Here is a 24,551-nt window from a genome sequence, read left to right as displayed (position 1 = left end):
GATGACTGAGCAACTTTACACTCATAAGTGCAACAATATAGAAGAAATGGACCAATTTCTTGAAAACCACAATCTGCTAAAACTGAGCCAAGATGAAATGGACCATGTGAATACCCCTATAGGTTTTCATCAAAGAAATATTCATAAATAAAGAAGCCCTGGAAAAGAAATCTCCAGGCCCAGATGGTTCTACTGGAGAATTCCACAAAGCATTTAAAGAAAAATTAACATTAATTTTAAATCTCTTACAGAAAATGGAAAATGAGAGAGCTCCCACTTCATTTTATGAGGACAGTATTACCCCAAAACCAAAATCAAAGATAATACAAAAAAAAAGAAATCTGCAGACAGATTATTAATAGATTGTTAATTTAGAAACATATTTTTTTAAATCCCTTGACAAAATGTTGGCATTTCAAATCTGACATTGTATAAAAAGAATTATATACCTTGACCAAGTGGAATTTATTGCAGGTATGCAAGCCTGATTCAAAATTGGTAAATCAACCAACGTGATGTACTATACAAACAAGTTGAAGAAGAAAAAATCGTATGATCACATCACTTGACCAAAAATATGTCTGACAAAATCCAACAATCATTCATGCTTTTTTTAAATCTCAAAATTAAGAATGGATGGGGGCTTCCTCAACTTGATAAAGGCCATCTACAAAAAACCTATAACTGACATCATATTTAATGGTGAAAGATGATTCCCCCAAGATTAAGAACAAGACAAAGATAATCTCAGCACTCTTACCCAACATAAAACCAGAAATTTTCAGACACTGAAATAAGGTGAGTAAAGAAAATAAAAGACATACATGCTATAAAGGAATAAATAAAACCATCACATTCTGCAAATAACATGTTTATCTACACAGACCATACCAAGGAAAGTACCAAAAAAACCTCGTAGAACCAATATGTGAAATAAGCAAGATCTTCATGACACAAGATCAACACCCCCAAATCAATCACATTTCTATATACTAACAACAAATATGTAAAAACAGAAATTTAAAGCATAATAATGTTTACAATAACTCTAGAGAAAATGAAACATGTAGGTATAATTCCAACAAAACATGTACTGTACATATGTGCTGAACTTTACAAAATGCTGATTAATCAAAGACCCAAATAACTAGAGGGACATATTGTGTTAAAAAATTGGAATACATGACATTGTAAAGATGCTTAAAGTTTAATTTCCCCAAAATGATATGTAGGTTTAATACAAATCCTATCAAAATCTAAGCAAAATTACTGATAGATACATACAATCTCATTCTAAAATTTATGTGGAAATTCACAGCATCTAAAATAGATCACTCAATCTTGAAAAACAAAACTAAGGTGGAAGAAACCACTCTATCTACTGTTAAAAACTTACTGTATGGATATAGTAATAAAGACAGTGTAGTATTAGTGAAGGGACACATAAGTCAATGGAACAGAATAGAGAACCAAGAAATCAACCTACACAAATATGCCCAACTGATTTTTGGCAAGATGCAAATAAGTTAAGGATGCCCTTTTCAAAAAATTATGCTGGAGAAATTGAATATATAGCCAAAAAAAACATAAATCTCTCACTTTATATTTATAAAAACTAACTCAAAATGGACCACAGAAAACTGAAAATTAAAACACAAAACTTTTAGAAAAAATCACAGGAGGAAATCTTCAGGATTTCCTGAAGCTAGGAAAAGAGTTCTCAAACTTGATATCAAAAGCACAAGCCATAAAATGAAAATTTGATAAATTTGAGCTCCTTAAACTTAAAAACTTACTCTGCATAATCCCCTGTGGAGAAGATAATAAAGCTATGCTACAGGCTTGGAGAGAATCTTTACAAAACACATATCCGGCAAAGGAGTACTATCTAGAATATATAAAGAACTCTCAAACCTCAACAGTTTTAAACCTGAACAACCTAGTTAGAAAATACAATTCACAGAAAAGAATATACAGGTGGTAAATAAGCACATGAAAAGATTTTCAACATCATTAGCCATTAGGGAAATGCATGATGAGATATCATGACCCACCTATCAGAATGGCTAAAATAAAAAATAGTAAAATAAATAAATAAATAAATATAACGATAACACTAAATGCTGGCAAAGACATGGAGAAACTTGATTACTCATATATTTCTGATGGGAATTACATCCACTCTGTAAAAGAGTAAGGCAGTTTCTTACAAAATTAAACATACACTTAACTATATTCCAACATTCTTGGGCACTTAGACAAATAAAAATATATATCCACAATAAAAACCTGTACATGGATGTTCATAGCACTTTTATTTGTAAGGACAAACAATTAGAAACAGATCAGATGTCCTTCAACAGGTAAATGATTAAAGTAACTGTACTACATCCATACCATGGCTAACTATTTGAAAATAAAAGGAATCAAACTATTGATGCACACAACAGCTTTGATGGATCACAGAATTATGCTGACTAAAAAATACCTATCTGAAAAATTCACATACTGCTTTATTCTATTTACATTTTTGTAAATAATGTTTTCAAAAAAACATAATTATAGTTATGAAGAACAAATTACTGGTTGTCAGGGCTTAGAAAAAGGGGGGAGGGAGAAAAGATCACTGAGGCTATAAAAGGGTAAATTGTGATGGAGCTTCTATCTTAACTGGGTTGATGATTACATGAAGCTAAACATGTGATAAAATGTCATAGAAATAAATATACACACAAATGAGCACATGTAAAATTGGTGAAATCTGAGTAACATCGATAGAATGTATTAATGTTAATTTCCTGATTATAATATTTTACTATAGTTATGCAAAGTATTACCTTTGGGGAAAGTGGGTAAAGGATACAATAGAATCTACAATGATCTCAAAATAAAAAATTTTACAAAGTCGGTGAAACTTGAATAGATGTGGACTTGGGGCTACCACCAACAGAGGTAGAAACTACAAGTTGAAGAAAAGGAAGAAAGTTTGATGACACCACCCTTATGGCAGAAAGTGAAGAGGAACTAAAAAGCCTCTTGATGAAAGTGAAAGAGGAGAGCGAAAAAGTTGGCTTAAAGCTCAACATTCAGAAAACAAAGATCATGGCATCTGGTCCCATCACTTCATGGGAAATAGATGGAGAAACAGTGGAAACAGTGTCAGACTTTATTTTGGGGGGCTCCAAAATCACTGAAGATGGTTATTGGCAGCATATTCAAAAGCAAAGACATTATTTTGCCAACAAAGGTCCATCTAGTCAAGACTATGGTTTTTCTAGTGGTCATGTATGGATGTGAGAGTTGGACTGTGAAGAAAGCTGAGCGCTGAAGAATTGATGCTGTTGAACTGTGGTGTTGGAGAAGACTCCTGAGAGTCCCTTGGACTGCAAGGAGATCCAGCCAGTCCGTTCTTTTTTTTTTAATTTTTATTTTTATTTTATTTTACTTTACAATACTGTATTGATTTTGCCATACATTGACATGAATCCACCACGGGTGTCCATTCTAAAGGAGATCAGCCCTGGGTGTTCTTTGGAAGGAATGATGCTAAAGCTGAAACTCCAGTACTTTGGCCACCTCATGCGAAGAGTTGACTCATTAGAAAAGACTCTGATGCTGGGAGGGATTGGGGGCAGGAGGAGAAAGGGACAACAGAGGATGAGATGGCTGGATGGCATCACTGACTCAATGGACATGAGTTTGAGTGAGCTCCGGGAGTTGTTGATGGACAGGGAGGCCTGGTGTGCTGCAGGCCATGGGGTCGCAAAGAGTTGGACACGACTGAGCAACTGAACTGAACTGAACTTGATGGGATAAATGAGTTTGGTTTTGGTATATTTTTCCTGAACTGTCCATATTAGCACTTTTCATTTACCTTCCCAGTTTTAGACTCTTCACCTTCTTAAATATGCAAGCTACAGATTTCCGTGTATATGTCAGCATTTTAGAACCATATTGTTTCATATTGCAATATATAAATGTAACAAATCAATGTTATACACCTTAAACTTATACAATGTTATGTGTCAATTATATCTAGAATTTTTATTCCATATTGTTAGAACTGAAGTTTAAGAAAGTTTATTTTGTGAATTTGTATATACAAAGAAATGAGAAAACTAATCACCTGTTACTCCCATTCCCAACGTTCTCTCTGTTTCCTCTTAAGAGAGATCCATGAAAATTGTAAAGAAGGACAAGATGGCATGCATTCTTGCAAATGTGATGTCACTTAGGCAAGGCCTGGTTTCTTGGGTATGAGAAGATCTCACGTGTGAAAATGAAGCCACAAGCAAAATCCAAACCACATACACACAAAAAAAAAGAAAATTTGTTTCTATGCAACAAAATGGTTTATGTACAAAAACAAAGTAATAATGAATCTCTAACAGAATATACTTTTTCAGGCTGTAAATATAGTTGGAGTTGGAATGTTTGGAGAAACTGGCATAGTAACCACACCAGCAACTGTACCAGCAGCAGTAACAGTGTTACAAGAATTTGAAAACAAAGTTCCTGCCAACTTGGCATCATCTTGCATTGCTATTCAATGGGAGGAACCAGATTGCCATGGTTCTGCAATCACCGGCTATAACATTGAATATGGACACAGAAAAATTGTGACTGTTAGTAGAGTAACAGAATGTCTTCTGAAAAATCTACAGCCTGATACCACATACAGGTAAGTCGCTTATATCTTACTTAGGTAGATGGAAAGCTTTTTGAGACTTTTGAGCAGTTCTGCATTTGTAGGTTTATACAATCTACATAGCATTTTCTTTGAAACGGATTTCTATTGTTTTAGAAAAATTGGGCATTACTAAAAGTCAATTTCTCCTCCTCATTAATAATTGTTAATAGTGACTATGCAAATTCAAGATTTTTGTTTCAGAAATGTGTCTCTAATAATTAGTATAATAGAGCTGAACTGAACTGAACTGAATAGTTAATATCCTACATAGAGTTACTAGGGGGTTAACTTAAATGTAGAAATGTATTTTCTTTTCTAAATCTAGATTAATACAGTTTATTTTTTTCTCACCACTAGAATCAGAATTCAAGCTATCAATCATTATGGACTAAGCCCTTTTAGCCAATCAATAAGAACCAAAACCAAGCCACTGCCACCTGAGCCTCCACGACTTGACTGTGTGGTCTATGGGCACCAGAGCCTCAAACTGAAATGGGATAACTCTTCAAGCAAAAGATTACTTTCTAACCTTACAAGCTATAATTTATTAATGGGAGATCGATCTGACAGGTAAACTATTTTTTACTATTTAGCATGTATTATAATAAAGATATTTAAAATTTTCCTATTTTAATTCATAACCCAAAGTGGTTTCAATGAACTAATAAAGCAGCCCATTAACATACTAGCAATACTTTATTACTTTCTTAAATTCTTAGTGATAATTCAGCTCTCTATTTTTGCCTCTTTCAAAACATTTCTTCCCTTATACAACAGATATTAATACTATGGAATATAGAGTTACCAAAGAAATATGAAAGCCTGCACTTTCGCATTGTGATATTTACAATTTGATTTTTTTTTCTTTTGTGTTTTACCTTTATGGCTTCAAGTTTATTTATTTATTTAAGGCTTATTGTAGTTTTAAAAACAGTTTTAAGTCAGTCATATAGAGTTATTTGTACCTGTAGGCCAGTTGATTAATAATATTGCTTCCTTCCATCTTGATTCCCACTTCCAGATTTTCTATTATTTATCATGGACCTTGTCAAAGTCACAAAGTACAAAGATTGAGGGAACATACGCAATATAAATTTAAAATCCAAGCATGTAATGAAGCTGGTGAGGGGCCACTGTCTGGTATCTATACTTTCACTACAAGCAAAACCCCACCAGCCACACTTAAAGGTAAGTATTATAAGCCATGATAATGAAGACTATGTTAATTTGAGTTCCAGTAGCTCATATATAAAATTTCACAGTAAGGTTTATTTTAAATATTCAAAAATAGAACACCAAAATTACTTAATTACAGACTAAAAGGGCAAGATAAAATTTAATGATGTCCCAGAATCATGATTTTTTATATGTTAATTTTATTGGCATATAGTTGATTTTTTAAATGTTGTGTTAGTTTCAGGTGTAAAGCAAAGTGATTCAGCTATACATATACATACATCCACTCTTTTTTTAGATTCTTTTCTCATATAGGTTATCCCAGAAAACTGAGTAGAGTTCCCTGTGCTATTCAGCAGATCCTTGTTGAGTATCTATCTTATATGTAGTAGTGTGTGTGTATTCATCTCAAGTTCCTGATTTATCCCTTCCCCCCATGTTTTCCCTTTGGTATCCATAAGCCTGCTTTCCATATCTGTAAGTCTGTTTCTGTTTTTGAAATAAATTCATTTGTGTCTTTTATAATATGAGTGATATTATAAAATATTTGTCTTTTTGACTTCACTTAGCATGACAATCTCTAGGTCCATCCATGTTGCTGCAAATGGCATTATTTTATTCTCTTTATGACTGAAGCTCATAATGAGCTTCCTTGGTGGCTCAGTGTCAAAAAACACACCCACCAGTGCAGGAGATTCAGGTTCAATCCCTGGGTCAGGAAGATCCCCTGGAGAAGGAAGAGAAGGAAATGACAACCCACTCCAGTATTCTTGCCTGGGAAATTCCATGGACAGAGAAGCCTGGCAGGCCCCACTCCATGGGGTCACAAAAGAGTTGGACACAACTCATAGTGACTAAACAACAAAAAACAATACTCCATCGTATATGTACTACATCTTTATCCATTCCTCTGTCAATGGGCTTTTACGTTGTTTCCATGCCCTGGCCACTGTAAATAGCACTGATATGAACATTGGGGTGCATATATCTTTTCAAATTATGGTTTCCTCCAGATATATGCCCAGGAGTGAGATTGCTGGAACATATGGTAGCTGTGTTTTTAGTTTTTAAAGGAATCTCCATACTGTTCTCCATAGTGGATGTACCAATTTACATCCCCACCAACAGTGTAGGAGGGTTCCCTTTTCTCCACACTCTCTCTAACATTTGTTTGTACACTTTTTGATGATGGCCATTCTGACTGGTGTGACATGATACCTCATTGTAATTTTGATTTGCATTTCTCTAACAAATAGTGATGTTGAGCATCTTTTCATATGCTTTTTGATCATCTGTATGCCTTCTTTAGAGAAATGTGTATTTAGATATTGTGCCCATTTTTTTTATTGGGTTGTTTGTTTTTTTTGGAAATTGAGCTGCATGAGCTGCTTGTGTATTTTGGAGATTAGTTCCTTGTTGGATGATTTGTTTGCAAATATTTTCTCCCATTCTGTGGGTAGTCTTTTCATATTGTTTATGGTTTCCTTTGCTATGCAAAATATTTTTATTTTAATGAGGTCCCATTGCTTATTTTTGTTTTTATTTTCATTATTATAGGAGATGGATTGAAAAAGATATTGCTGCCATTTGCATCCAAGAGGTTCTGCCTATATTTTCTTCTAAAAGTTTTATAATATCTAGTCTTATATTTAGATCTTTAATCCATTTTGAGTTTATTTTTGTGTATAGTATTAGAGAATTTCTAATTTCATTCTTTTACATGCAACTGTTCAGTTTTCCCAACACCACTTACTGAAGAGACTGTCTTTTCTCCATTATATATTCTTGTCTCCTTTGTCATAGATTAGGTGACCACAGGAGTATGGGTTTATCTTTAGATTTTCTATCCTGTTCCATTAATCTATATTTGTTTTTGTGCCTGTACCATACTATTTTGATTACTATTTTGATTACTGTTGCTTTGTAGCATAATCTGAAGTCAGAGACCCTGATTCTTCCAGCTCTATTTTTCTCTCTCAAGCTTGCTTTGGCTATTCAGGGTCTTTTGTATTTCCATACAAATTGTAAATTTTTTTCTTCTAATTCTGTGGAAAATGCTATTTTAATTTGATTGAGGCTGCATTGAATTTGTAAATTACTTTGGGTAGTATAATCATTTTCATAATATTGATTCTTCAAATCCAAGAATGTAGTATATTTCTCCATCTGTTTGTGTAATCTTTGATTTTTCTCAAATCAAAATTTGATTTTTTGATTTTACAGTTTTCAGAGTACAGGTTTTTTGTCTCCTTAAGTGGATATTTTATTCTTTTTGTTGCAAGAGTGAATGGGATTGCTTCCTTAATTTATCTTTTTGATTTTTCATTGTCAGTGTATAGAAATACAAGAGATTTCTGTGTATTAAGTTTGTTAGTCTTTGGGAATTTTTTTACTCAGCATAATTCTTTGGAAATTCATTCAGCTGGGTGTGTATATAGCAGTAGTTCGTTTCTTTTTGCAGCTGAGCAGTATTCCATGATATAGAATAGCCACAATTTTTTTAAACACTCACCCAAAGAAAGATACCTGGTTGTTTCCAGTTATTAGCTATTATGAATAAAGCTTCTATAAGTATTCATTTATAGGTTTTTGTCTGAGCACAAGTTTTCATTTCTCTGGGATGAATGCCTAGGAATGCAATTGCTGAAAGTTGCATATGTAATTTTTTTAAGAAACTGCCAAATTGTTTTCAAGGAGGCTGTGCCAATTTATTATACATTCCCACCAGCAATGTATGAGCAAGCCAGTCTCTACACTTTCTCATCAGCATTTGGGATTGTCATTATTTTTTATTTGGTCAGCCTGATAAGTGTGTATTGGTATTCAATTTTGATTTTAATTTGCCATTCCCTCATGGCTAATGATGTTGAACGTCTTTTCATGTGCTTCTTTATCATCTGGGTATCTTCTTGGGTGATATGTCTTCATAATTTCTCCCATTTTCCAATTGGATTTTTTGTTTACTATTGAGTTTTGAGAGCACTTACATTCTAGATATTAGTCCTTTTTTGGATATGTGGCTTGAAAATATCTTCTCTCACTTTGTAGTTTTTCATTTTCTTCACAGGGTCTTTTGCTGAGCAAAAGACTTTAATTTTGATGAAGTTATTTTTCTTTATTGTGTTTTTGGTGTCAAGTCTAAATTCTTTGCCAAAATCTAAATCCTGAAGAATTTTTCCCACGGTGTTTTATTTTGTTTTGTTTTGTTTTGTTTTGTTTTGTTTTCCCAAAGGTTTCATAGGTTTAGGTTATACATTTAAATCCATGAGCTGTTTTGAGTTAATTTTCTTTTTTTTTTTCAATTTTCTTAAAATTTATTTATTTTAATTGGAGACTAATTACTTTACAATATTGTAGTGGTTTTTGCCATACATTGACATGAATCAGCCATGGGTGTATGTGTGTTCCCCATCCTGAGCCCCCTTCCCACCTCCCTCCCCATCCCATCCATCTGGGTCACCCCAATGCACCAGCCCTGAGCACCCTGTCTCATGCATCGAACCTGGACTAGCGAACTGTTTCACATATGATATGTATGTTTCTTTTTTTTTTTTTTTACTTTATTTTACTTTACAATATTGTATTGGTTTTGCCATACATTAACATGAATCCGCCATGGGTGTACACATGTTCCCAATCCTGAACCCCCCTCCCACCTCCCTCCCCATACCATCTCTCTGGGTCATCCCAGTGCCCCAGCCCCAAGCATCCTGTATCCTGCATCAAACCTAGACTTGTGATTCATTTCTTACATGACATTATACATGTTGCAATGCCATTCTCCCAAATCACCCCACCCCCTCCCTCTCCCTCTCCCACAGAGTCCAAAAGACTGTTCTATACATCTCTGTCTCTTTTGCTGTCTCACATACAGGGTTATTGTTACTATCTTTCTAAATTCCATATATATGTGTTAGTATACTGTATTGGTGTTTTTCTTTTTTTTTTTTTTTTTAGTTTTTTATTTTTTAAATGTTAAAATCTTTAATTCTTACATGCGTTCCCAAACATGAACCCCCCTCCCACCTCCCTCCCCACAACATCTCTCTGGGTCATCCCCATGCACCAGCCCCAAGCATGCTGCACCCTGCGTCAGACATAGACTGGCAATTCAATTCTTACATGATAGTATACATGTTAGAATGCCATTCTCCCAAATCATCCCACCCTCTCCCTCTCCCCCTGAGTCCAAAAGTCCGTTATACACATCTGTGTCTTTTTTCCTGTCTTGCATACAGGGTCGTCATTGCCATCTTCCTAAATTCCATATATATGTGTTAGTATACTGTATTGGTGTTTTTCTTTCTGGCTTACTTCACTCTGTATAATCGGCTCCAGTTTCATCCATCTCATCAGAACTGATTTGGGGCTGGTGCATGGGGATGACCCAGAAAGTTGTTATGGGGAGGGAGGTGGGAGGGGGTTCATGTTTGGGAATGCATGTAAGAATTAAAGATTTTAAAATTTAAAAAATAAAAAACTAAAATTAAAAAAAAAAAAACAAATGCATTCTTTTTAACAGCTGAGTAATACTCCATTGTGTATATGTACCACAGCTTTCTTATCCATTCATCTGCTGATGGACATCTAGGTTGTTTCCATGGCCTGGCTATTATAAACAGTGCTGCAATGAACATTGGGGTACACGTGTCTCTTTCAATTCTGGTTTCCTCAGTGTGTATGTCCAGCAGTGGGATTGCTGGGTCATATTGCAGTTCTATTTCGTTTTTTTAAGGAATCTCCACACTCTTCTCCACAGTGGCTGTACTAGTTTGCATTCCCACCAACAGTGTAAGAGGCTTCCCTTTTCTCCACACCCTCTCCAGCATTTATTGTAAATTTTTGGATAGTAGCCCTTATGACCAGCGTGAGATGGTACCTCATTGTGGTTTTGATTGGCATTTTTCTGATAATGATGTGATGTTGAGCATCTTTTCATCTATTTGTTAGCCATCTGTATGTCTTCTTTGTAGAAATGTCTGTTTAGTTCTTTGGCCCATTTTTTTATTGGGTCGTTTATTTTTCTGAAGTTGAGCTGCAGGAGTTGCTTGTATATTTTTGAGATTAATCCTTTGTCAGTTGCTTTGTTTGCCATTATTTTCTCCCATTCTGAAGGCTGTCTTTTCACTTAGCTTATAGTTTCTTTTGTTGTGCAGAAGCTTTTAAGTTTAATTAGGTCCCATGTGTTTATTTTTGCTTTTATTTCCATTACTCTGGGAGGTGGGTCATAGAGGATCCTGCTGTGATTTATGTCCGAGAGCATTTTGCCTATGTTCTCCTCTAGGAGTTTTATAGTTTTTGGTCTTTTGTTTAGATCTTTAATCCATTTGGAGTTATTTTTGTGTATGGTGTTAGAAAGTGTTCTAGTTTCATTCTTTTACAAGTGGTTGACCAGTCTTCCCAGCACCACTTGTTAAAGAGATTGTCTTTTCTCCATTGTATATTTTTGCCTCCTTTGTCAAAGATAAGGTGACAACAGGTGCATGGATTTATCTCTGGGCTTTCTATTTTGTTCCATTGATCTATATTTCTGTCTTTGTGCCAGTACCATACTGTCTTGATGACTGTGGCTTTGTAGTAGAGGCTGAAGTCAGGCAGCCTCCAGTTCCTCCAGATTCCTCCAGTTCCATTCTTCTTTGTCAAGACTGCTTTGGCTATTCGAGGTTTTTTGTATTTCCATGAAATTGCAAAATTATTTGTTCTAGTTCTGTGAAAACTACCATCGGTAGCTTGATAGGGATTGCACTGAATCTATCGATTGCTTTGGGTAGTATATTCATTTTCACTATACTGATTCTTCCAATCCATGAACATGATATATTTCTCCATCTATTTGTGTCATCTTTGGTTTCTTTCATCAGTGTTTTATAGTTTTCTATATATAGGTCTTTTATTTCTTAAGGTAGATTTGTTCCTAAGTATTTTATTCTTTACATTGCAATTGTGAATGAAATTGTTTCCTTAATTTCTATTTCTGTTTCCTCGTTGTTAGTGTATAGGAATGCAAGGAATTTCTGTGTGTTGATTTTATATCCTGCAACTTTACTGTATTCATTGATTAGCTCTAGTAATTTTCTGGTGGAGTCTTTAGGGTTTTCTATGTAGAGGATCATGTCATCTGCAAACAGTGAGAGTTTTACTTCTTCTTTTCCAATCCGGATTCCTTTAATTTCTTTTTCTGCTCTGATTGCTGTGGCTAAAACCTCCAAAACTATGTTGAATAGTAGTGGTGAAAGTGGGGGCCCTTGTGTTGTTCCTGACTTAAGGAGAAATGCTTTCAATTTTTCATTATTGTGGATAATGTTTGCTGTGGGTTTGTAATCTATAGCTTTTATTGTGTTGAGATGTGTTCCATCTATTCCCTCTTTCTGAAGGGTTTTTATCATAAATGGATGTTGAATTTTGTCAAAGGCTTTCTCTGCACCTATTGAGATAATTATATGGTTTTTATCTTTCAATTTGTTAATGTGGTGTATTACATTGATTGTTTTGCGGATATTAAAGAATCCTTGGGAGAAGGCAATGGCACCCCACTCCAGTACTCTTGCCTGGAAAATCCCATGGACGGAGGAGCCTGGTAGGCTGCAGTCCATGGGGTCGCTAAGAGTTGGACACGACTGAGCAACTTCACTTTCACTTTTCACTTTCATGCATTGGAGAAGGAAATGGCAACCCACTCCAGTATTCTTGCCTGGAGAATCCCAGGGATGGGGGAGCCTGTTGGGCTGCCGTCTATGGGGTCGCACAGAGTCGGACACGACTGAAGCGACTTAGCAGCAGCAGTAAAGAATCCTTCCATTCCTGGGATAAAGCCCACTTGGTCATGATGTATGATCTTTTTAATGTGTTGTTGGATTCTGTTTGCTAGAAATTTGTTAATGATTTTTGCATCTATGTCCATCAGTGATATTCGCCTGTAGTTTTCTTTTTTTGTGGCATCATTGACTGGTTTTGGTATTAGGGTAATGACCGCCTCATAGAAGTTTTGGAAAGTTGTACTTTTCTATGAATTTGTCCATTTCTTCCAAGTTGTCCATGTCATTGGCATACAGTTGCTGATAATAGTCTCTTATGATCCTTTGTATTTCCATGTTGTCTGTTGTGATTTCTCCATTTTCATTTCTAATTTTACTGATTTGATTCTTCTCCCTTTGTTTCTTGATGAGTTTGGCTAATAGTTTGTCAATTTTATTTATCCTCTCAGAGAACCAGCTTTTGGCTTTGTTGATTTTTGCTATGATCTCTTTTGTTTCTTTTGCATTTATTTCTGCCCTAATTTTTAAGAGTTCTTTCCTTCTACTAACCCTGGGGTTCTTCAATTCTTCCTTTTCTATTTGCTTTAGATGTAGAGTTAGGTTATTTATTTGACTTTTTGTTGTTGTTGTTGTTGTTTCTTGAGGTAAGCCTGTATTGCTATGAACCTTCCCCTTAGCACTGCTTTTACAATGTCCCATAGGTTTGGCGTTGTTGTGTTTTCATTTTCATTCATTTCTATGCATATTTTGATTTCTCTTTTTAATTCTTCCATGACTTGTTTGTTATTCAGAAGCGTGTTGTTTAGCCTCCATAGTTGGAAGTTTTAATAGTTTTTTTCCTGTTCAGTTCAGTTCAGTTCAGTCGCTCAGTTGTGTCTGACTCTTCGTGACCCCATGAACTGCAGCACGCCAGGCCTCCCTGTCCATCACCAACTCCCGGAGTTCACTCAGACTCATGTCCATCGAGTCAGTGATGCCATCCAGCCATCTCATCCTCTGTCGTCCCCTTCTCCTCCTGCCCCCAATCCCTCCCAGCATCACAGTCTTTTCCAATGAGTCAACTCTTTGCATGAGGTGGCCAAAGTACTGGAGTTTCAGCTTTAGCATCATTCCTTCCAAAGAAATCCCAGGGCTGATCTTCAGAATGGACTGGTTGGATCTCCTTGCAGTCCAAGGGACTTTCAAGAGTCTTCTCCAACACCACAGTTCAACAGCATCAATTCTTCAGCGCTCAGCTTTCTTCACAGTCCAACTCTCACATCCATACATGACTACTGGAAAAACCATAGCCTTGACTAGACGGACCTTAGTTGGCAAAGTAGTAATTGACATCTAATCTTACTGCCTTGTGGTCAGAAAAGATGCTTGGAATGATTTCAATTTTTTTGAATTTACCAAGGCTATATTTATGGCCCAGGATGTGATCTATCCTGGAGAAGGTTCCGTGTGCACTTGAGAAAAACGTGAAATTCATTGTTTCGGGGTGAGATGTCCTACAGATATCAGTTAGGTCTAACTGGTCTATTGTATCATTTGAAGTTTGTGTTTCCTTGTTAATTTTATGTTTAGTTGATCTATCCATAGGTGTGAGTGGGGTATTAAAGTCTCCCACTATTATTGTGTTATTGTTAATTTCCCCTTTCACACTTGTTAACATTTGTCTTCCATATTGTGGTGCTCCTGTGTTGGGTGCATATTTATTTATAATTGTTATATCTTCTTCTTGGATTGATCCTTTGATTATTATGTGGTGTCCATCTTTGTCTCTTTTCACAGCCTTTGTTTTAAAGTCTGTTTTATCTGATATGAGTATTGCTACTCCTGCTTTTTTTTTTAATCTCCGTTTGTGTGAAATATCTTTTCCTAGCCCTTCACTTACTCTGTATTGTCCCTTGTTTTGAGGTGGGTCTCTTGTAGACAACATATATACGGGTCTTGTTTTTGTATCCATTCAGCCAGTCTTTGTCTTTTGGTTGGGGCATTCAACCCATTTACATTTAAGGTAATTATTGATAAGTATGATCCTATTGCCATTTCCTTTGTTGTTTTGGGTTTGAGTTTATACACCCTTTCTGTGTTTCCTGTCTAGAGAAGATTCTTTAGCATTTGTTGGAGAGCTGGTTTGGTGGTGCTGAATTCTCTCAGCTTTTGCTTGTCCTTTTGATTTCTCCTTCATATTTGAATGAGATCCTTGCTGGGTACAGTAATCTGGGCTGTAGGTTTTTCTTTTTCATCACTTTAAGTATTTTCTGCCATTCCCTTCTGGCCTGAAGAGTTTCTATTGAAAAATCAGCTGTTATCCTTATGGGAATCCCCTTGTATGTTATTTGTTGTTTTCCCTTTGCTGCTTTTAATATTTGTTCTTTGTGTTTGATCTTTGTTAATTTGATTAACACGTGTCTTCAGGTGTTTCACCTTGGGTTTATCCTGTTTGGAACTCTCTGGGTTTCTTGGCTTGGGTGGCTATTTCCTACCCCCTCTTAGGGAAGTTTTCACCTATTATCTCCTCAAGTATTTTCTCACGGCCTTTCTTTTTGTCTTCTTCTTCTGGGACTCCTATGATTCAAACGTTGGGGAATTTCACATTGTCCCAGATGTCCCTGAGGTTGTCCTCATTTCTTTTAATTCTTTTTTCCTCTCTGCTTCATTTATTTCTACCATCTATCTTCTACCTCACTTATCCTATCTTCTGCCTCCGTTATTCTCTAACCCTCCAGAGTGCTTTTTATCTCATTTATTGCATTATTCATTATATATTGACTCTTTTTTATTTCTTCTAGATCCTTGTTAAACATCTCTTATATCTTCTCAATCCTTGTCTCCAGGCTATTTATCTGTAACTCCATTCTGTTTTCAAGATTTTGGATCATTTTTGCTATCATTATTCTGAATTCTTTTTCAGGTAGACTCCCTATCTCCTCCTCTTTTATTTGGTTTGGTGAGTATTTGTCATGTTCCTTTACCTGCTGGGTATTTCTCTGCCTTTTCATCTTGTTTAGATTGCTGTGTTTGGGGTGGCTATTCCATATTCTAGCAGTTTGTGGTTCCTCTTTATTGTGGAAGTTCCTCCCTGTGGGTGGGGTTGGATGAGTGGCTTGTCAAGGTTTCCTGGTTAGGGAAGCTTGCATTGGTGTTCTGGTGGGTGGAGCTGGATTTCTTCTCCTTGGAGTGCAATGAAGTGTCCAGTAGTGAGTTTTGAGATGTCTGTGGGTTTGGTGTGACTTTGGGCAGCCTGTATATTGAAGCTCAGGACTATGTTCCTGCATTGCTGGAGAATTTGTGTGGTATATCTTTCTCTGGAACTTGTTGGCTCTTGGGTAGTGCTTGCTTTCAGTGTAGGTATGGAGGCTTTTGGATGATCTCTTATCAATTAATGTTCCCTGGCGTCAGGAGTTCTCTGGTGTTCTCAGGTTTGGGGCTTAAGCCTCCTGCTTCTTGTTTGCAGTCTTATTCTTACAGTAGCCTCAAGACTTCTCCATCGATACAGCACTGATGATGAAACTTCTAGCTTAATGGTAAAAAGATTCTCCACAGGGAGGGACACCCAGAGAGGTTCAAAGAGTTACATGGAGAAGAGAAGAGGGAGGAGGGAGATAGAGGTGACCAGGAGGAGAAGAGGGGGAATCAAAAGGGGAGAGAGCAATCTAGCTATCCCCTCCATATCTCAGTAAACAATTCCCTATGTGCTCTCCACAGTCTGGAACCCTCAGAGAGGTTCACAGAGTTACATAGAGAAGAGAAGAGGGAGGAAGGAGATAGAGGTGAGCAGGAGGAGAAGGGGGGGGTTCAAAAGCAGAGAGATAGATCTAGGCAGGACTCTGTTCCCTAAGTGTTCTCCACAGCCTGTAACACACACAGAGATTCACAGAGTTGGGTAGAGAAGAGAAGGGGGAGGGAGGAGATAGAGGTGGCCTGGGGGAGAATAAGGAGAGTCAAAAGGGGAAGAGAGTAATCAAGCCAGTAATCACACTCCTAAGTAAAAATGGGTACTGAAGGTTGGATTCTTAAATGTACAACATTGATAACAAATACCATAAATCAAGGATTAAAAATCTAGAGTTTAGAATTTCAAAAATACAATATTAAAAAAAATTACAAAAAGTATAAGAAATATATATGAAGTTTGCTTTAAAGATAGGGGTTTTTTTGCAAGGTAATAGTAGGTTATAAAAATGAAAATTAAAGGAGTAATAAAGGACTTTAAAGAAGAAAAATATTTTTCATTTAAAAAAAAAGATAATAGTAAAAAATATATCTAGGAATTTCTCTGGAGCTGTTGTGTGCAGTGTGGGGTCAGTTCAGTTTCAGATAGTTCCTTGTTCCAGCTTATACTTCTCAAGATCTATAGGCCCCTTCCAATGTAGTCGGTGTTAACTACAGGAATTTTAACCTTTTGCACCTGTCACTTCCAAAGTGGTTCCCTCTTTGTTTTGGCTTCCTCTGATTGCAAGTCTCTTCAGTGTCTAATTTCCGCCCTGACACAAGGGGGCGAAAGTGGCCTCTTGTTTAGGCTCAGTCATTCAGTCGTGCTGTAGGGAGGGAGGAACACTGCAAACAAATATCACTGGCGTGTGTGGGAAGTGCTTGCAGTGTCTCGGCCACACTGGGTTTGCTCCCGCTCATGGCCTGTGTGCTTTCAGTCTACACTGCTCAGGCTCCAAGTTGCTCTTGGGGGCGCGGGCGGGGGGGGGGGGGGGGGGGGGGGGGCGGGGTGCGCCTGGGTTGCATGCACTTCCCAGGTCTAAGCCACTCCCAGGTTAAGGTTATCGGGTACTCCACAAAGGTGCAGACTCTGTTGGGCCTGCGTTTTGTGCCCTTCCCTGGTCCGAGCAGCTCAGGCAACCAGGTGCTTGGCAAGTGCAAGCAACGAGTGCGTCTTATTATCTTATTATCTCCCTAGTCCCAGCCGCTCGGATTCCTGGGTTGCAGCAGGCGCACCCATCTCTGGTGTGCTGTGTGTCTCTTCCTGGAAGCTGATCTCTGACTGTGACCCTCCCAGCGGATGTCAACCATCCAGACTCCCAGGAAGTCTTGGTTAGAAACTGCAAGCCCGTTCGGTTTGGTAGGGGATGCCGTCTCTGGGGCCAAATTTGCCTCTTTCTGGCTCCGGCTGGCACCGCCTGCCCCCTGCCTCCGGCAGGGGATGGGCAGGTCGCAGCCTTCTAGCTCTCCTTTGGTTTTGCTCAGTCCTTTGTTCTGTGAGCTGGCCAACAGTGTCTTAGGTTAGGGCTTTTCGCAAGATAGTTCTCCCTTCTTTTTTTTTTCTCTCTCTCTGGCTATCCCACAGTTTAGGTTGCTATCTCACGTTAGTTCCTTCAGATTGCCCTCAGGGAATTCAGGTCTGATCCTTACCCTAAGCAGTGCAGCCCGCTCCTCCCCGTTCAGCCCCCGCTTGCTGGTGGCAGATGCGAGCATCTGGGGTACTTCTCTGCTGGGAGTTGCCCTTAGGCATGTAATCTGTGGAGTTTATTTTACTTCATTTTTTTCCCCTCTCGGTTATGTTGCCCTCCAAGATTCCAAAACTCCCCACAGACCTGCCGGTGAGAGGGTTTCCTGGTGTTTGGAAACTTCTCCTCTTTTAAGATTCCCTTCCCGGGATGGATCTCTGGCCCTAACTCTTTTGTCTCTCTTTTTATCTTTTACATTTTTCCTACCTCCTTTCAAAGACAATGGGTTGATTTTATGGGTGCCTGATGTACTCTGCCAGCATTAAAAAATTGTTTTGTGGATTTTGCTCAGCGTTCAAATGTTCTTTCGATGAATTTGTGGGGGAGAAAGTGGTCTCCCAGTCCTATTCCTCTGCCATCTTAGGACTGCCCCCTGTGCATTAATTTTATATCCTACAACTTTACTGAGTACATTGATGAGCTCTAGTAGTTTTCTAGCAGCATTTTTTATGTATAGTATCATGTCATCTGCAAACAGTGACAGTTTTACTTCTTCAGAATCACATTTTTTTAAATATTTTGAGATAAACTAATCCAGCCAATCACACTACGACTAGTGCCATTTTGAGAGGAAGAAGCTGAGTCCCCAAAATGGTAACTTAGCTAAAGAACACTATGAACCAGTGGCTGAGGCAAGATTAGTACTGTAGGCTACTGATTCCCATCATAGTTTCCTTTCCATTTTATCTATACTTTCTCAAATGGATTAGTACACAAAGTTCATCAACTAATAGGCATGGTTATACTGATTACAGCTGAGAAAAGCCCACATAAATTTAGTATTAGGTACATATTTGTACATATTTAGTACAATTTTTTAGCTTCATATTTGGTAATTAATACATATTTGATAGGGCTTCCCTGATGGATCAGTGGCAAAGAATCTGCCTGCCACTGTAGGAGATCCCCTGGAGAAAGAAATGGCAACCCACTCTAGTATTCTTGCCTGGAGAATCCCATGGACAGAGAAGTCTGGCATTCTACGATCCTTGAGGTTGCAAAAGAGTCAGACACAACTTAATGACTAAACAAACACAACATATTTGATAATTTCTCAAACTCTGAATTTAGTTCTCCTTATAGGAGTAAAATAAAGTGTTGTCGGTAATACATAACGAGGCCGAGTAGTCATGAAATCTCAAGCTTTGAGGATTTTTTCCTTTCCAGTTGTGAAGTTCAGTTGCTTTAATCCATCCACACATGAGTCCAAGCACTGTTATGAAATGGTTTTCACTGTAAAACTAACTGGAACATATTGCAATTAAACATGATTTGGATAACAATACCTTGCTCTCTTTCTATATATTTAAGCACCATTTTCCTCAAACATAGAAAGATTAAGAACATGGAATAAAGATGCTACATTCCTACTAAGTTTCTGTTTTTCTTTCCTAAGTCAGTTTCCATCCTACTTTCCTCACACACTTTCTGTGATCTTAAAATTATTAATGACTGTGAGGATTCTTCCAAATGTATGATACATCATGTAAATACAGTGCAAGAGATTATATCAGTAGGGATTCAACCAGAGTAATAAAAGTTGTAAGCTTCAGTTCAGTTGCTCAGTCATGTCCATCTCTTTCTGACCCCATGGACTGCAGCACGCCAGGGTTCCCTATCCATCACCAACTCACAGAGCTTATGAAAACTCATGTCCATTGAGTCAGTGATGCCATCCAACCATTTCATCCTCTGTTGCCCCCTTCTCCTCCTGCCTTCAATCTTTCCCAGCATCAAGGTCTTTGCCCAGAATCAGTTCTTCACATCAGGTGGTGAAACTATTGGAGCTTCAGCTTCAGAATCAGTCCCTGCAATGAATACTCAGGACTGACTTCCTTTAGGATTGACAGGCTGGATCTCCTTGCAGTCCAAGGGACTCTCAAGAGTCTTTGACAACACCACAGTTCAAAAGCATCAATTCTTCAGGGTTCAGCTTTCTTTACAGTTCAACTCTCATATCCATACATGACTACTGGAAAAACCATAGCTTTGACTAGATGGACTTCTGTTGGCAAAGTAATGTCTCTGCTTTTTAATATGCTGTTTAGGTTGGTCATTGCTTTTCTTCAAGGAGCAAGCGTCTTTTAATTAATGGCTGCAGTCACCATCTGCAGTGATTTTGGAGCCCAAGAAAATAAAATCTGTCACTGTTTCCATTGTTTCCCCCATCTACTTGATGTGAAGTGATGGAACTGGATACCATGATCTTAGTTTTATGAATGTTGAGCTTTAAGCCAGCTTTTTCACTCTCCTCTTTCACTTTCATCAAGAGGCTCTTTAGTTCTTCGCTTTCTGTCATAAAGTTGGTGTCATCTGCATATCTGAGGTTATTGATATTTCTCCCGGCAATCTTGATTCCAGCTTGTGCTTCCTCCAGCCCAGCATTTCACATGATGTACTCTGCATATAAGTTAAATAAGCAGAGTGACAATATACAGCCTTGACGTACTCTTTTCCTGATTTGGAACCAGTCTATTGTTCCATGTCCAGTTCTAACTGTTGCTTCTTGACCTGCATAGATTTCTCAGCAGACAGGTCAAGTTGTCTGGTATTCCCATCTCTTTAAGAATTTTCCACAGTTTGTTGTGATCCACATAGTCAAAGGCTTTGGCATAGTCAATAAAGCATAAGTAGATGTTTTTCTGGAGTTCTCTTGCTTTTTTGGTTATCCAATGGATGTTGCCAATTTGATCTCTGGTTCCTCTGCCTTCTCTAAATCTGGCTTGAACATTTGGAAGCTCATGGTTCACATACTGTTGAAGCTTGGCTTGAAGAATTTTGAGCATTACTTTGCTAGCATGTGAGATGAATGCTCTTGTGTGGTAATTTGAACATTTCTTTGGCATTGCCTTTCTTTGGGACTGGAATGAAAACTGATCTTTTTCCAGCCCCGTGGCCACTGCTGAATTTCCAAATTTGCTGGCATATTGAGTGCAGCACTTTCACAGCATCATCTTTCATGATTTGAAATAGCTCAACTGGAATTCCGTCACCTCCACTAACTTTGTTTGTAGTGATGTTTTCCAAGGCCCACTTGACTTCACATTCCAGGATGTCTGGCTCTAGATGAGTGATCACACCATCATGATTATCTTGGTCATGAAGATCTTTTTTGTACAGTTCTTCTGTGTATTCTTGCCACCTCTTCTTAATATCTTCTGCTTCTGTTAGGTCCATACCATTTCTGTCCTTTATCGAGCCCATCTTTGCATTAAATATTCCCTTGGTATCTCTCATTTTCTTGATGAGATCTCTAGTCCTTCCCATTCTGTTCTTTTCCTCTATTTCTTTGCATTGATTGCTGAAGAAGGCTTTCTTATCTCTTCTTGCTATTCCTTGGAACTCTACATTCAGATGCTTACATCTTTCCTTTTCTCCTTTGCTTTTTGTTTCTCTTCTTTTCACAGCTATTTGTAAGGCCTGCCCAGACAGCCATTGTGCTTTTTTGCATTTTTTTTCCATGGGGATGGTCTCAGTCACTGTCTCCTGTACAATGTCACGAACCTCTGTCCGTACTTCATCAGGCACTCTGTCTATCAGATCTAGTCCCTTAAATCTATTTCTCACTTCCACTGTATAATCATAAGGGGTTTGATTTAGGTCATACCTGAATAGTCTAGCAGTTTTCCCTAGTTTCTTCAATTCAAGTCTTATTTTGGCAATAAGAGGTTCATGATCTAAGCCACAGTCAGCTCCTGGTCTTGTTTTTGTTGACTGTATAGAGCTTCTCCATCTTTGGCTGCAAAGAATGTAATCAATCTGATTTTGGTGTTGACCATCTGGTGATGTCCATGTGTAGAGTCTTCTGTGTTGTAGGAAGAGGGTGTTTGCTATGACCAGTGCATTTTCTTGGCAAAACTCTATTAGTCTTTGCCCTGTTTCATTCCATATTCCTAGGCCAAATTTGCCTGTTACTCCAGGTGTTTCTTGACTTCTTACTTTTTCATTCCAGTCCCCTATCATGAAAAAGACATCTTTTTTGGGTGTTAGTTCTAAAAGGTCTTGTAGGTCTTCATAGAGCCGTTCAACTTCAGCTTCTTCAGCATTACTCATTGGGGCATAGACTTGGATTACAGTGATATTGGATGGTTTGCCTTGGAAACAAACAGAGATCATTCTTTCATTTTTGAGATTGCATCCAATTACTGCATTTCGGACTCTTTTCTTGATCATGATGGCTACTCCATTTCTTCTGAGGGATTCCTGCCCACAGTAGTAGATATAATGATCATCTGAGTTAAATTCACCCATTCCAGTCCATTTTAGTTTGCTGATTCCTAGAATGTCGACGTTCACCCTTGCCATCTCTTGTTTGACCACTTCCAATTTGCCTTGATTCATGGACCTGACCTTCCAGGTTCCTATGCAATATTGCTCTTTATAGCATCGGACCTTGCTTCTATTACCAGTCACATCCACAGCTGGGTATTGTTTTTGCTTTGGCTCCATCCTTTCATTCTTTCTAGAGTTATTTCTCCACTGATCTCCAGTAGCATATTTGGCACCTACTGACCTGGGGAGTACCTCTTTCAGTATCCTATCATTTTGCATTTTCATACTGTTCATGGGGTTCTCAAGGCAAGAATACTGAAATGGTTTGCCATTCCCTTCTCCAGTGGACCACATTCTGTCAGACCTCTCCACCATGGCCCGCCTGTCTTGGATGGCCTCACGGGCATGGCTTAGTTTCATTGAGTTAGACAAGGCTGTGGTCCTAGTGTGATTAGATTGACTAGTTTTCTATGAGTATGGTTTCAGTGTGTCTGCCCTCTGATGCCCTCTTGCAACACCTACCATCTTACTTGGGTTTCTCTTACCCCTGGACGTGGGGTATCTCTTCACAGCTGCTCCAGCAAAGCGCAGCCACTGCTTCTTACCTTGGACGAGGGGTATCTCCTCACTGCCACCCCCTCCTAACCTTTAACGTGGAATAGCTCCTCTAGGCCCTCCTGTGCCCGTACAGCCACTGCTCCTTGGTCGTGGGGTTGCTCCTCCCAGCCGCCGCCCCTGGTGACCATATAGAACTGTATGAGAGATTTCAATGTTTTCAAGACCACTTGGGGAAAGTGGAACCATCTAAGCTGAAATTCTCTTTTTCTAGCACCTAAATTGCACCAGTTGAATAACAATACTTGTGAGGTCAAATGGGAATCTTTGAAGCCAATAAATGGAGATTCCATAGTTTACAGTCTTCAGCTCATCAGTGGAAGAGGAACTGACCTGGTAAATTCTTATAAATTTTGTCTTTGTAATTTAGATTTACATCCTCCTGGAGACTGAGCTCTTGTCAAAGAGTACAATATTCTTTTATGATGTTGAAGATAACTAAATCTTATCCAAAAATCCTATCTGGTCCTAAATATTTATGTACATTCTACTTACTTGGGAACAATTTGTTTATGTATTTAACTTAATATTATTGGATGTAGTTATTTTTAGATTCCACTGACCATAAGCCCAAGCCATTTCAAACCAACTGCAATTTAAAGTTTAACAGTTACAAGTTTTTGTTATTTGTTACATTGAAGAAAATTACACCTAAATAGTACTGGGTTCTCAAGATATTAGAGACTGTAACAGTAAACTTTTATTTTGTTGTGAACATATTCATGCAATGTTTCCTGTTGTCAAAAACTTTTTGTTTTTGGTAAGAAAATATAATTTTAATTTTGAGTCTTTTTCATTTAGATTTACAAAGGACCAAACACATCGTTCTCCTTTTCCAACTTTCTCACAAATTCACATTACCACTTCAAAGTCTGCGCTGGACGTCAATATCAGAATTCTGCTGGGATACAAGAGCTCTGGGGACAATGCAGCCCAACTGCTCTTTTCTCAACCTATAAGCAACAGCCAGGGCCTGGCAAAGATGTTAGAGGAAGGCAGGGAAGCAGCCCTAGTGAAGCGAAACATGAAAAGCCCAAGATAGAGATGAGTGATGATACCTTTGTCCTGATCCTTGTGATAGGATTTGCACTAATTGCCATTCAATGTGCTACTATGATTCAGTACCTCCTTATCAACTAATCTATTTTTACACATTTTCTACTTTTTTAGGAAGTTCTAAAACAAATTACATCAAATATAGAAATTGCTAGATGCATCTCAGTTCTTAAAAGTAAATCTTATTGGGTAGAAATCCTTATGAACTTTTATCTGACATCAAAAGAACTGCCTTCAAGAAATTCATTTTTAATTAAAAAAAAAAGAAATTCATTGTGGCAGTAGAAGAGACTTTTTTTAGAAAACAAGTATATTTTAAATTTGAGAATTTTAGCAACACTCCACTATTACGTAAAATGACCTAAAACCTCTCTTGAAAACTATTCCGTCTTAATTTTTCAAATGAATATTTTGCAAAGTTTTAAGAGTTATGAGAGGATAAAAGCATTTCAGAATTTTATACAGAACCAAGTTGTAAAAATCAATTCTACGTGTCAACTTACATTCATATGAAATAATAAAAAGTATCTACCAACTTTA

The 24,551-nt window shown here is 37.7% G+C and overlaps 1 protein-coding gene across 3 annotated transcripts in view; it reads left to right on the top strand.

Moving 5' to 3' along the window:
• Nucleotides 1-24,551, top strand: part of LOC101106237 (fibronectin type III domain containing protein 3C1-like) — a 101,405-nt gene extending 76,854 nt beyond the window's left edge. For all 3 annotated transcript variants that reach the window (XM_015104712.4, XM_060408116.1, XM_060408117.1), the window contains 5 exons: nt 4,407-4,681; nt 5,048-5,260; nt 5,712-5,878; nt 23,170-23,291; nt 23,757-24,551. In XM_015104712.4, the coding sequence (XP_014960198.1) occupies nt 4,407-4,681; nt 5,048-5,260; nt 5,712-5,878; nt 23,170-23,291; nt 23,757-24,095 (1,116 nt within the window). In that variant the 3' untranslated portion in view covers nt 24,096-24,551. The remainder of the gene's footprint in view (nt 1-4,406; nt 4,682-5,047; nt 5,261-5,711; nt 5,879-23,169; nt 23,292-23,756) is intronic.

Source organism: Ovis aries, chromosome X (genome assembly GCF_016772045.2).
Source record: "Ovis aries strain OAR_USU_Benz2616 breed Rambouillet chromosome X, ARS-UI_Ramb_v3.0, whole genome shotgun sequence".
Taxonomy (NCBI): Eukaryota; Metazoa; Chordata; class Mammalia; order Artiodactyla; family Bovidae; genus Ovis; species Ovis aries.
The sequence above is the reverse complement of the archived record's forward strand: the minus strand, read 5'-3'. Positions and strand labels throughout refer to the sequence as shown.